The sequence below is a fragment of the Haematobia irritans genome, chromosome 3, assembly GCF_050003625.1.
Source record: "Haematobia irritans isolate KBUSLIRL chromosome 3, ASM5000362v1, whole genome shotgun sequence".
Classification (NCBI taxonomy): Eukaryota; Metazoa; Arthropoda; class Insecta; order Diptera; family Muscidae; genus Haematobia; species Haematobia irritans.
Window position 1 is genome coordinate 37,198,686 of NC_134399.1, and position 14,661 is coordinate 37,213,346.

General features: G+C 33.2%; 1 protein-coding gene across 4 annotated transcripts in view; it reads right to left on the minus strand.

Moving 5' to 3' along the window:
* The window catches only part of moody (G-protein coupled receptor moody), a 63,119-nt gene that overhangs the window by 18,124 nt on the left and 30,334 nt on the right, over positions 1 to 14,661 (minus strand). For all 4 annotated transcript variants that reach the window (XM_075302384.1, XM_075302382.1, XM_075302383.1 and 1 more), the window contains exons 2-3: positions 8,442 to 8,516; positions 1,978 to 2,118 (exon numbers count right to left, since the gene is read on the minus strand). In XM_075302384.1, coding sequence (XP_075158499.1) covers positions 1,978 to 2,118; positions 8,442 to 8,515 — 215 coding nt within the window. In that variant the 5' untranslated portion in view covers position 8,516. The remainder of the gene's footprint in view (positions 1 to 1,977; positions 2,119 to 8,441; positions 8,517 to 14,661) is intronic.

The window sequence follows — 14,661 nt, forward strand, 5'->3', positions numbered from 1 at the left end:
CACAAGGTAACCTTTTGTGGTATTAATCAAACCCGCATAATATTATGCAAATTGTTTCAGATTTTGATATAGCTTCCATATATATGCATCGCTCGATTTTCCCAAATTTGGCCATAGTACTCTTAATTATTAACCAATGTTACTCAAATTTCAAATTTTGATGTACTAGCCGATCGTACTTATACGTACTTGTAGCTCTTACATAAGAATATTACTCGATTTTTACAAATTTGTATTTATTACCCACACTAATTTAACGATTTTCTCTTTTTTAATAATGGGCTCAATATTAGTGGCATACTATGTGCAATATCAACACAGCCAGTGTTGCTAGAAGTAGGGGAAATTCCCTATATGTAGGGTTTTTTTTAATATTTAGCGTCTTGTAGGTTCGTAGGGCCACAATGTAGGACATTTTCACTCAACACAATTTGTAATAATTTTTACATTTTGGTGGCTCTAGAGGAGGAAATTAGAAGCCGGCAAGGCTTGATCTTTAACAATGTGTGGTAAACTGTATTCCTGTAGAAAATTTTGTCAACATTTTATTTCCATAGAACATTTTGTCAAAATTGTATTTCTATAGAAATTTTTTCAAAATATTATTTATATAAAAAATGTTATCAAAATTTTATTTCTGTGGAATTTTTTCTCAAAATTTTATTTCTATAGAATTTATTGTCAAAATTTTATTTCTATAGAAAAATTTCTCACAAAAATTTGTTTATAGAATCTTTTCCAAAATTTTATTTTTATAGAGATTTAGTAAAAAAGATTACTAATTTGGCTAGAATTCTACCAACTATGGCAACCGTGGTGGTAATACAAATTTATATTCTAAGTTATATACGTTGCATATTCATGTTTTAAGATAATAAAGTACTTAGAACCATTTTTGTTTTGTAAAATTTTTTAAATTTAACGAAAAATATAGTAGGGAAAATTGTTTGGGAATGTATGGGAAAGTACACTGAAAAAACAGTGAACCCACCAGGAAGAAAACTTTTGATTAATTTTAGAAAATTTTGAATATTTGTAGAAATTTTTAACTAAACAGTATTACAAGCGCTGGCATCGCGCCGATATCACAAAAATAAGTAAATATTTTTCGACCTATTCAAGAAAATTTATTAGACATAAATAATTTTTTTCACTTTTTAAAGAAAATTTTGTAGTTTGAAGGAAAAAATTGGAGTTCAAAATTGCAAGAATGTCTTTAGTGACATACGAAGTTCATGATGGACGCTTTTGTAGTAAAATTTACAAATTTGAAGAAATAATGAACTATTTTATGACAAATACGAATTTAGTAAATTTCTATCCTTAATTTGTGTATAATTATTTTCCGTCTTTTAGTTCATTTAACTAACGTACGCAAAAAATTATTAGAGTAAATGAAAATTTCTCCAAATATAATTAGTTCATGAACTAAAATATAGTTAAATTGGCTTTAGTGAAATAGTGAGTTCACTTTTTTTTGAGTGTAGGGAACTTTTTTTGTCCTTGTAGGGTAAACCGAACATTTTCCCTGGCAACATTGACTAAGAGCTATAGTCAGATTGACACAAAGCACCCATAGACATGTACCCTCTAATTTTCTTAAATATGCAACTGCGGTTTATCTCCCAGACCTATATGTTACCCCACAAATGCTTATGATTACTAATTCTGAAATGGTGGTTTAGGGTATGATATAGTCGGCTCCGCCCGACTTTCTACTTTACTTACTTGTTTTAATTAAAAACGTAACTATTTTCAATTAATTTCTTATCTGACTTAGTGTTAGCCGTTTGATTAAAAAATCAATTGTTTGAAATAAATTTGTAAATAAAAATTTAAAAATTCCATCAATTTTCTTTAACTTACTTTTCCGAGTTTGATCGAAAAGTTAATTGTGTCAATGAGTTTACTAATTGAACAAATTGTCAACATTTTAATTGGAAATATTTTGGCGATATTGTTTTCTGTGAAGCTTACCTCATAATAAATGCAGCTGCAACATTTCGAACTTTGGGGCATTTTATCAAAGCTGCCACTGTCAAAAAATTACCAAATATGCCGACTATCATTATGAGCAGGGTCATGATGGCAGCAAATGTTAGCATAGATGGTGAAAATCTGTAATGAAAAAAAAAAATAAAATAAATAAAAATTTTTTATTAATATTAATATTGACAGTGATAGAATAACGAAAAAGGAGTTTGGAATTGTATTTGAAATTTTTATAATGTCTGCCTAATGAAATAATCCCACCTTGCATTTAAAATCTTAAACTAAAAAGGACACAGATTTTTCTAGAAATATAATATCACAATGGACTGAATAGTCTAAGTGAGCCTGAATCTTAATCGGGCTGCCACTTTAATACACCCAGAGAAATTTGTTAGTAGACACAGCGGAAAAATGTGCTAAAACAGTAAAAAGTCTGCTGAAAAAAGGAAATATTTTTTCCAGTATAAAAAATATTTTCTCAAAATCTGAATTTTTCTGAAATCAATGCACAACACGAAACATAATGTTTGCCGATCGCGGGCAACATTTATGCACATTGAGGGCTAAAATTTCATAACCTAAGCATTTTTCGCATTGTGTGAACATGAATTACGAAAATATAACAGCACATAACAACTGCTGTTATTTGCCGACTTTTTTCTACTCAACACTGAAAAAAATCATGCTTGGTTACAAAGAATTTGTCTTTGGAGCCAGGCACGATAATTCTGATATTGATTCCGTGCCAAAGAAGCGGAGAATTGAAGTAAGAACACATTTAAGACAAAGTGCTCTTTTAAATTCTAAGAAACAAAAATTCTCTTTTAAATTTTATTAGATTTTTTTCAGGTACTCTCAAAGTCCTTTAAAAACGTATTAAATGTATGAGTGTTTGCTAACCCATCTACCACAATCTACAATATGTTGGGACTTTAATGGAAATTACTTTACTGGAAATTCAAGCAGTAAATGGCAGAGTTGTTCTGTGGTTGTCGGGGATTTCCCCATGGTGGAGGGGGATTTCCCCATTAAGTGGAGGGAGGCAAAATTTGTCTTCATCTCTAAATTAGCCATGCCTTGGGAAGAATATTAAAACTAGGGTTTCCATATGGATAATTTTCAAAAGAGAACTTTCGCTTTAAAAAAAGAGGACATTTTAACTAAAAAAGAGTTTACAATAAAAAAAATTCTTTATTAAATAATTAATAATTTTATTGATGTTAAAATTAAAATAATAATAGTTTCTAATGATCGCAATTGTGTTCCGGCCTTTAATTTGTCAACAGATTTAACCCAGTAAACAATTAGTGGCGAACAATTGTGGCGAATTCCTACTAAATAAATAGAATTCCATCAATCTAGGATTTTTTTGAAATAGAGTACATAAAGAGCACTGTTGGACATAAACATACGGCACCAAAAAAAGAGAGTGAACAAAAAGATACGAACACCAAAAGAGAACATGTTCTCTTTAAAAGAGATGTAATGGACAGCCTAATTAAAACACTTCTTGCAGTGGAAGAAAGGGAAAAGCTTTTTAGTTCCTCCTACCATCAAACACAATTTTTGCATCAATGGTGACGATACACAAAAAAATTCTGATCACGAAATTAATTGATCCAATTAATTTTTTAATTGGAATATCTTCAATCACGAAAATGACAGTATCAATCACAGTTTTAATTGGGCATAAAAATACTTGATTAAAAAAATTAGTTGATTTCATTATCAAATTTAAATTAATTGTTTTAATTAAAAATTTAATTTATGTTGATTGCAAAACTCAATAATGTTTATACCCTTCACCACTACTGTGGTACAGTGTACAATAAGTTTGTGCATTTGTATGTAACGCCAAGAAGGAGTAATCATAGACCAACCTTTTATTATACGGATCGGCTTAGAATTAAATTCTGAGTCGATTTAGCGATGTCCGTCTGTCTGTCTTTTGATGTATTTTTGTGTGCAAAGTACAGCTCGCAGTTTTAGTCCGATTGTCCTAAAATTTGGTATAGGGCCCTGTTTCGGCTCAAAGACGATCCCTATTGATTTTGGAAAAAATCGGTTCAGATTTATATATAGCTGCCATATATATTTTTCACCGATCTGGTCATAATTGGCGTGTATATCAACCGATCATCCTCAAATTCCGTACATCCGAATAACTTGCAAAATATCAGCCAAATCGGTTCAGATTTAGATATAGCTCCCATATATAGCTTTCGCCCGTTACACTCATGTGACCACAGTGGCCAATCTTTTACTCCGATTTAATTGAAATTTTGCAGAGGGAGTAGAATTAGCATTATAGCTATGCGTGCAAAATTTGGTGGAAATCGGTTCAGATTTAGATAGAGCTCCCATATATAGCTTTCGCCCGATTTACACTCATATGACCACACTGGCCAATTTTTTGCTCCGATTTAGTTGAAATTTTGCACAGGGAGTAGAATTAGCATTGTAGCTATGCGTGCCAAATTTGGTTGAAATCGGTTCAGATTTAGATATAGCTCCCATATGTTTTTCTGATTTCGACAAAAATGGTCAAAATACCAACATTTTTCTTGTAAAATTACCACTGCTTAGTCGAAAAGTTGTAAAAATGACTCTAATTTTCCTAAACTTCTAATACATATATATCGAGCGATAAATCATAAATAAACTTTTGCGAAGTTTCCTTAAAATTGCTTCAGATTTAAATGTTTCCCATATTTTTTACTAAAATTGTGTTCCACCCTAGTGCATTAGCCAACTTAAATTTTGAGTCTATAGATTTTGTAAAAGTTTATCAAATTCTGTCCAAATCGAGTGATATTTAAATGTATGTATTTGGGACAATCCTTTATATATAGATAGCACCCAACACATTTGACGGATGTGATATGGTATCGAAAATTTAGATCTACAAAGTGGTGCAGGGTATAATATAGTCGGCCCCGCCCGACTTTAGACTTTCCTTACTGGTTTATTGGTGATATTTTGTTTTTCTGTGTATGCCACTCTTTCATAGAGGAAGTTATAAGCTTCTTGTATGATGTAGAGTAGCAATGATATGGTTCAATGGAAGATAATCCTCATTGGTGATTGTGTAAGAATTGGTATCAAAGAACTGCATTCAATCCCACAAATTTCACTGAGATCCGCTGAAGAAATCTTATAGCTGTTATCACATTATAAGATTAGGTTATTCATGTCATACATTGTAATGGGTGATATAAAATGAGTTGCAAAAAAAAAAAAAAAATACGAGGCACTGAAAAAAATATTGCCATAGAATTTCATGCCTCTACGGACGAAAAAGTGTATTCGCATATGTTTCAGTGTTAAGATATGAGTTTGGGGTCTCAATATTTTAACACAATCCTTTATAACATAATTCATAAACTAACATAAAATGTTTGGGACGTACACGCAAAAAAAAATTCTTTCCTCCCAAACGAAATTTTAGACAAACAAAGATCGTTTCTCATTTGCTTTTCACTGTAAGGAAGTTCATTTGAAAAAAAAATATATTTTTTGTGATAAATGTAAAAAGATTTTCATAAAGACTAACTCAAAAAAAAACACTCTTTTATGGCTAATTGCATATTCCCTCACATCTTTCTCACTTCCACGAGGTTTTATTAGTTCTCTTCTGAAATACAAACAATGTTGAAGAAATTATTCGATTTTATAATTTTTTTAATTTTACTTTCGCCTGGACGGAGAATCGAACCGCGGACCATACAATTTGTAAGCCAACACACTATCCACTGGGCTACGTAGCTGTTGTAGTCACCAGTAGACAATTATCGTTATAAGTTACATTTATATAGCATAGTTTGCAGCGCCCACGAGCCGTTGCAAACAAAACATTATACAACAGAAACATACATTTGTTGGTCACGTGGAGCAATGGTTAGCATGTCTGCCTTGCATGCAAAGGGTACTGGGTCCAATCCCTGCTCCGACCGAACACCAAAATTTTTTTTTTAAATTTATATATTTATATTTGAATTTAATTTTTACAATCAAACTACGAAATGTGTGTTATTATACCTCCGCCATAGGATGGGGGTATATTATCTTTGCCATTCCGTTTGTAACACATCGAAATATTGCTCTAAGACCCCATAAAGTATATATATTCTGGGTCGCGGTGAAATTCTGAGTCGATCTGTCCGTCCGTCTGTTGAAATCACGCTAACTTCCGAACGAAACAAGCTATCGACTTGAAACTTGGCACAAGTAGTTGTTATTGATGTAGGTCGGATGGTATTGCTATGATATGGTCCATATCGGTCCACTTTTACGTATAGCCCCCATATAAACGGACCCCCAAATTTGGCTTGCGATTGATCTAAGAGAAGCAAATTTCATCCGATCCGGCTGAAATTTGGTACATGGTGTTAGTATATGGTCTCTAATAACCATGCAAAAATTGGTCGACATCGGTCCATAATTATATATAGCCCCCATATAAACCGATCCCCCGATTTGGCTTGCGGAGCCTCTAAGAGAAGCAAATTTCATCCGATCAGGCTGAAATTTGGTACATGGTGTTGGTATATGTTCTCTAATAACCATGCAAAAATTTGTCCACATCGACCCATAATTATATATAGCCCCCATATAAGCCGATCCCCAGATTTGATCTCCGGAGCCTCTTGGAGGAGCAAAATTCATCCGATCCGGTCGAAATTTGCAACGTAGTGTTAGTATAAGGCCGCTAATAACCATGCCAAAATATCGGTCTATAGTTATATATAGCCGATCCCCAATCACACAAAAATTGGTCCATATCGGTTCATAATCATGGTTGCCACTCGAGGCAAAAATAATCTACCAAAATTGTATTTTTATGAAAACATTGTCAAAATGTTATTTCTATAGAAAATTTTGTCAAAATGTTATTTCTATAGAAAATTTTGTCAAAATGTTATTTCTATAGAAAATTTTGACAAAATTTTATTTCTATAGAAAATGTTGTCAAAATTTTATTTCTATAGAAATTTTTTCCAAATTTTATTTCTATAGAAAATTTTGTCAAAATTTTACTTCTTTAGAAAATTTTGCCAAAATTTTATTTTGTCAAAATTTTATTTCTATAGAAACTTTAAACTTAATTATATGCGTATTTAATCAGCCCTGTTTTAGTTTCATATATACCATGTACACGGATGAAAAAGACTATTTTTCATATGTTTGGCTATAAACATTATATGTTTGGAACACAAATTTTTAAACACAATATTTTTGAGTGCAAGCATATAATGTTCATAAACTAGCATAACATGTTTGGGACATATATGTTAATATGTTAGAACATATTATGTTTGGGACATAAAATGTTTGTAAATATAATATGCTTGGATGCAAACATATATTAATTTAGATATAGCCTATAAACATATATGTGTTTAGTAGCTTGGAGCGCTATTTAACAGGGAGCGATATTGAATTAAGTTAGTGGTTGTTGCTTGTTATTACAACATTTACATTTTATTTTTCCTTGGGCAATTGATCAGCTACTTCTTTGAACCTTACAAACTGTGTGGTCCGCTGTTCCAATCCCCGTCCGGCAAAAGGTAAAATTAAAATAAAAAAAAATCATACAATTGAATAATTTCTTCTGCAATGTTTGTATTACAGAAAAAGGTGCTAAGAACTAAAAAATCTCGTGGAAGTGAGAAAGATGTGGGGGAATATACAATTGGGCAGAAACAAAATTTTGAGCATTCAGGTCGAAAACCTATGTTGTTAGCACCTATATTACCTGTTTATTTTCATAATTCATTATGAGTGTAAATATATAAATAAATAAATAAAATTTTGAGCACAATATTGTTTGGGAGAATTTTTTTTAAGCATATAATATTTTTGGGTGCAAAATGCTTCCAAACATATTATATGTTCACATAATAACATATTGTTTTTTGGAAGACAACATTATTGAATTTGGATGCAAAAATACAAAATGTTTGGAACTTAGACTACCCAAACATATATTGTTTAGACCAATATGCTTTCAAACATATTATATATTGGAAGAGATCGAGCATATAAATGTTTGGGCAATACCCAAAAATGTATATGCTTGAAGCAAAATATGTTTGGGAGTATATGTTACAGAAGCGATTTTTTTGTGAGGGTGTACTTGTTAAATATTTACAGTCAGAAAAGAACAGTGCCTGATATAAACGAAATGGACTGAGCTTTTGGATGCAATATTATTTTTTTTTTAAATGTTTTAGCATATAACTCTTGTTTTACACGTTATTCGTTATAATAATGGTAAAGGTTGAATTACATAGCATGCGTTAATGGAAGGGTTGATTTTCTCAGTTTGAAGCACTCTAACCAAATTGTTGCTTTCGAAGAGAAAATTCAACTCTTCAATCAACGGACGCATTAACGGATGGCATGTAACTCAACCTTAAGTCTTAAATATAATAATTTAGTAAACTTACGTTTCTACAACCTCCGCGGCCATATTTTCATCGGTTGTGGCAGCGATACTATCATAGACTGCGTCAGTGCTCATGCTGAAAAAATAAAATAAAAATATATAAGTTATCGCTCAAACTTAACTACACAGAAAAAAAATCACGAAAAATTTTCCAATTAAAGTCTTAGGTTAGGTTAGGTTAGGTGGCAGCCCGATGTATAAGGCTCACTTAGACTATTCTACATTGGTGAACTTCTCTCTTATCACTGAGTGCTGCCCGATTCCATGTTAAGCTCAATGACAAGGGACCTCCTTTTTATAGCCGAGTCCGAACGGCGTTCCACATTGCAGTGAAACCACTTAGAGAAGCTTTGAAACCCTTAGAAATGTCACCAGCATTTGCTGAGGTGGGATAATCCACCACTGAAAAACGTTTTGGTGTTCGGTCGAAGCAGGAATCGAACCCACGACCTTGTGTATGCAAGGCGGGCATGCTAACCATTGCACCACGGCGGCTCCCAATTAAAGTCTTAATTGAGTTTTAAAAACTATTCAATTAAAAATTTTATTGATTCAACAAATTTTTTAATTGAAACAAAAATCAATCACAAAAATTAATAGTATCAATTAATTTTTTAATTTACATTCGATTTATTTTTTAATTGACTTTCGATTAATTTTTTAATTGATACTATCATTTCTGTGATTGAAGACATTCGAGATTTTAACCGAAATCTAATTTGAGGAGATTTCGCCCTCAAAATATAAGAACAAATTACAACCACAAATTTCTCTGAAATATTTGTGGATGCGATCGAGTATGAACACTTTAGGAATAAACCGCCCGAAAAACCGCAACTACGCAATGGAAAATCACATTTTGTATCCGGAAATGGTACATAACTGGCTCAGAAGCAATGACTTTTACGGAGCTTGCGTTAGGGCGGAAGACATACTTTAAAGCATCTCCTACATTGATTTCCCATTAGTTCTTCAGATGTAGTGCTATTCCGGATTTCACTTAAATAAAATAAAGAAAAACGTAAAAAATAAATTTTTTTCTCAACTTTTCCGACTTTTATCTCTGCGTAAAGAAGTTCTGTATAATTCTAGAAAATATTTTCTAGAATTTTGAAATGCAGATCTGTAGAGAAACGGATCGATATACTTTTCAAATATTTTTTGAAAATTTTCATGATTTTCTTTAACCTTCATACACATTTAAATTTACTGAGAAAATTGCGTAAACAAAGGATTTTTATATGTCATCTCAGTAGGATTTCTTGTGAAGTGAAAATTAAGACGATCTTCATTAAAAGTAATGACTTAAGGTGGGTATTAAGTTCGAGTTTAGCCGCTAAAATCGTAATTTTTTCACTAAAGTGAAAACTAAATCAGTAAAAAAGGCATAAAATTATACGCATTTGTTGCAGATTTTTTTTATAACTTGATGGGGAATAGCCCAAAGCAAATTTTCACAAAGTTTGTATTCCTTAAAATGGATTATTAAAGAAAAGTAATAGTGAAAAATTACGATTTTGACGGCTAAACTGGAACTTAATACCCACCTTTAGGGAGTACTTCCTATTTTTATACCCACCACCATAGAATGGTGACGGGGGTATAATAAGTTTGTCATTCCGTTTGTAACACATCGAAATATTGATTTCCGACTATATAAAGTATATATATATATATATATTCTTGACCAGGGAGAAATTCTAAGACGATATAACGATGTCCGTCTGTCTGTCTGTCTATCTGTTGTAATCACGCTACAGTCTTCAATAATGAAGCAATCGTGCTGAAATTTTGTCTGCAGGCAGGTCAAGTTCGAAGATGGACTATATCGGTCCAGGTTTTGATATAGTCCCCATATAAACCGACCTCCCGATTTGGGGTCTTATAGAAATCGTAGTTTTTATCCAATTTGCCTGAAATTTTAAATCTAGAGGTATTTTATGACCATAAAGAGGTGTGCCAAAAATGGTGAGTATCGGTCCATGTTTTGGTATAGCCACCATATAGACCGATCTCCCGATTTTACTTCTTGGGCTTATGAAACCGCAGTTTTTATTCAATTTACCTGAAATTGGAAATCTAGAGATATTGTAGGACCACAAATACGTGTGCCAAAAATTGTGAGTATCGGTCCATATTTTGGTATAGCCCCCATATAGACCGATCTCCCAATTTTATTTCATGGGCTTATAGAAACCGCAGTTTTTATTCAATTTACCTGAAATTGGAAATCTAGAGATATTGTAGGACCACAAATACGTGTGCCAAAAATTGAAATTGTGAGTATCGGTCCATGTTTTGGTATGGTCCCCATATAAAACGACCTCCAGATGTGGGGTCTTGGGCTTATAGAAACCATAGATTTTATCCAATTTGTGTGAAATTGGAAATCTAGAGGTATTTTAGGACCATAAAGAGGTGTGCCGAAAATGGTGAGTATCGGGCTTCTAGAATCCGAAGTTTTTATCCTATTTGCTTGAAATTGGAAATCTAGAGGTATTTTCGGGTCATAAAGAGGTGTGCCGAAAACGGTGAGTATGGGTCCATATTTTAGTATAGCCCCCATAAGAACGATCTCCCGATTTAATTCCTTGGGTTTTTAGAAACCGTAGTTTTTATCTGATTTGCCTGAAATTGTAAATATTGTGGTATTTTAGGCTCACAAAAACGTGTATCGGATTAAGTTTTTATCGGTCCATTTGGTAATGCCTCCATATAGGCCGACTTCACTTCTTGAGGGTGTAGTAGAATTGCTTGAAATTCAATGTAAAATTTCCAGATTTTACTTCTACAGATTTAAGATTTCAAATCAAGACGTTATTTCATAATTTTCTTGCACACTTACAAGAGATGTTAATGATTCCTCTAAAACTCAAACAAAAATGGTTCTTATAAATCCAGAATCTGATATAGTCCTCATAGGTGAAATCTTTAAATTTATCTTCGGGAAGTGTCCGCAAGTTCTCAAGCCCTCCTGAAATTTCAAAGGAAACCCTAATATTTGGTTCATGGTGGTGGGTATTTAAGATTCGGCCCGGCCGAACTTAGCTGCGTTGATTATTTGTCGACCACCCAAAACAATTAAATTCTTATTTGGTGTCACCCCCAGAAAAAAGACAACGACAGTTTTTTAAAGCCGATTTAACTTTATTTTAGTTCATGTAAAGTAATTGATTTTAGTTCAATTTTGACATATCTGAGAAAATGTTTCTTATTTTAATATTTTTTGCTAACTTTAATGGTGTGAACTAAAAATGAGAAAAAAAATTTTATACAAATAAAGTACATAATTTTACTAAATATGAAACTAGTTCATATTTTCCTAAAATTGTGTCTGTCTAGAACCACACACAGCGCTAAAAAACAATTTAATAATTTTGAATTTTTTTTTCTTCAAAATATGAAATTTTATTAAAGAACAAGAAAATATTTATTATTTTTAATAAATATTCGTCAATTTGACAAAAATTATTAACTTATTTGTATAATGTTGCAATTATTATTTTAGTTAAAATTTTCTAATATAAACCTATATTTTCTTTCATGGTGGGTTCACCGTTTTTTCAGTGTACAAAAAGATTTTTCATTTACACCTTCGCATCGGTAGATTCTATTAAATGGAAATGTTTAAAATTTTTAGAAAAACTAAAAAGTCAACCATTTAATTTTTATTACAATTTTATTATTGGCAAATTTATTATCTGGTGGAATTGTTTGTTCCACAGTTATTCAGCACCGATTAACTAAATTTCTCAGTCCCCAAATATTTTTGAAGAGACAGGTGAAAGCTCGTTTGGCTAAATTGTAGGGTGAATAGTAGTAATTAGCAGGTTAAAGCCTCTAGCATTCCTAAAATAAATAATTGTTAGTTAGTTCATAGAAACCTATCCATTTAGTTCAAGAACATAGTAGCCAACGATTATGTGATACAACAATGGAAATTTGAGTTAAGGCTAAAGTTGAACTATTCGTTAGATACATAACTTAGTAGATATAAAAATTCGCGATACACCAGAATATCATCCGATACAAATCGTATTTGGCATATCACTCTTAGGATCTAAAATATTTGTAGATTTCAAATTTCATTTAAATCAGATAAAAATTGCGGTTTTTATGGTATAAAGGGTGATACGGTCAAAATTTGGTCAATATAAACTTGACGTATTTCTTTCAATTTTGCATTTAAAAAACCTGAAAACCCCTCATTTTGAAGGTGTGTGTGTAGAATGTTGCTCCTATTTTGATTTTGGAATTCACTCTTCAGTTGTCAAAATGCCGTCCAAGCAAAAAGAGCAGCGTATCAAAATTTTGCTCGCGCATCGCGAAAATCCGAGCTACTCGCACGCAAAGCTGGCAAAATCGCTAAAAGTTGCCAAATCAACCGTTACAAATGTAATTAAAGTGTTTGGGGAACGTTTGTTGACAGCCGGGAAGTCTGGATCGGGGGGAAATCGAAAACCGGAAGCCGCTGAGATGACAAAGAGAGTTGCCGGTAGTTTCAAGCGAAATCCTAACCTCTCTCTCCGAGATGCCGCAAATAAGCTGGGTGTATCGTCTACAACCGTGCATCGAGCCAAAAAACGAGCCGGACTATCGACTTACAAGAAGGTAGTGACTCCAAATCGCGATGATAAACAAAATATGACGGCCAAAGCGTGATCCCGGAGGCTGTACACGACAATGCTGTCGAAGTTTGACTGCGTGGTAATGGACGACGAAACCTACGTCAAAGCCGACTACAAGCAGCTTCCGGGACAGGAGTTTTATACGGCAAAAGGAAGGGGAAAGGTAGCAGATATTTTCAAGCACATAAAACTGTCAAAGTTCGCAAAGAAATATCTGGTTTGGCAAGCCATCTGTACCTGTGGCTTGAAAAGCAGCATTTTCATAGCTTCCGGGACTGTCAACCAAGAAATTTACGTGAAAGAGTGTTTGAATAAACGTCTGCTGCCTTTCCTGAAGAAACGCGGTTGTTCCGTACTGTTTTGGCCGGATTTGGCATCTTACCATTACGGTAAAAAGGCCATGGAGTGGTATGCCGCCAACAACGTGCAGGTGGTTCCCAAGGACAAGAACCCTCCCAACACGCCAGAGCTCCGCCTAATTGAGAAATACTGGGCTATTGTCAAGCGGAACCTAAAGAAGACCAAAAAACTGGCTTTCTGCGGCGAAGAAGGTGGACAAGGTGGCTGTACAAAATCTGATGGCAGGTGTCAAGCGTGAGGCCCGGAAATTCGGATTTGGAAAAGCGAAAGCCTAACTGAATATTTTTCCTGAATTTTATACTAATTGAACTTGAAAAAGAAATTTAATTTGATTTTTTAAATAAACGATTTCACCTATTTACACGCGACCAAATTTTGACCGTATCACCCTTTATAATCAAAAAAGCAAATCTGTAGATCGAGCCTTGTGGGGACTAAATAAGAATTTCACACGCCTATTTGTGAGATGAAAACAACATTGTGTTTAAAATTTAAGAAAATTGCTTGGAAGAAAATTTTTTAAAAGTCTATGACCCCAAGTAGTCAAGTCAAATGGGCTTGCACTGATACACACCATATTCCTCAACATTTCTAATTTTAGGAATATCGAATAATAATTGCTGTTTTTAGAAGTCCATGAAATCACATCAACCTATATGGGGGCAATACCCACTGTCGGAAACAATTGAATCACATATATAAGACATGCACTTTGATGTCAAGAATACGGGAACTGACAAGGCCTTCAGATTTATACGGGAAGTGGGCCTCAACATCGCCCACTTTTTCCAAAAGTTGAGTCTATGTATGAGATCCTTTCATACCAAATGTCTAGGTTTAATGTTTCAAAAGATATTGCGTCCCTTTGGCAAAGAAATACGATCATTTTGTTTAGTACACACAAAAAAAAAATTAAATTAATTTTTTAATTAATAAGTTTGTCATTCCGTTTGTAATACATCGAAATATCGATTTCCGACTATATAAAGTATATACATATATTCTTGATCAGGGAGAAGGTTAGGTTAGGTTAGGTGGCAGCCCAATGTATCAGACTCACTTAGACTATTCAGTCCATTGTGATACCACATTGGTGAACTTCTCTCTTATCACTGAGTGCTGCCCGATTCCATGTTAAGCTCAATGAAAAGGACCTCCTTTTTATAGCCGAGTCCGAACGGCGTTCCACATTGCAGTGAAACCACTTATAGAAGCTAAGAAAATGTCACCAGC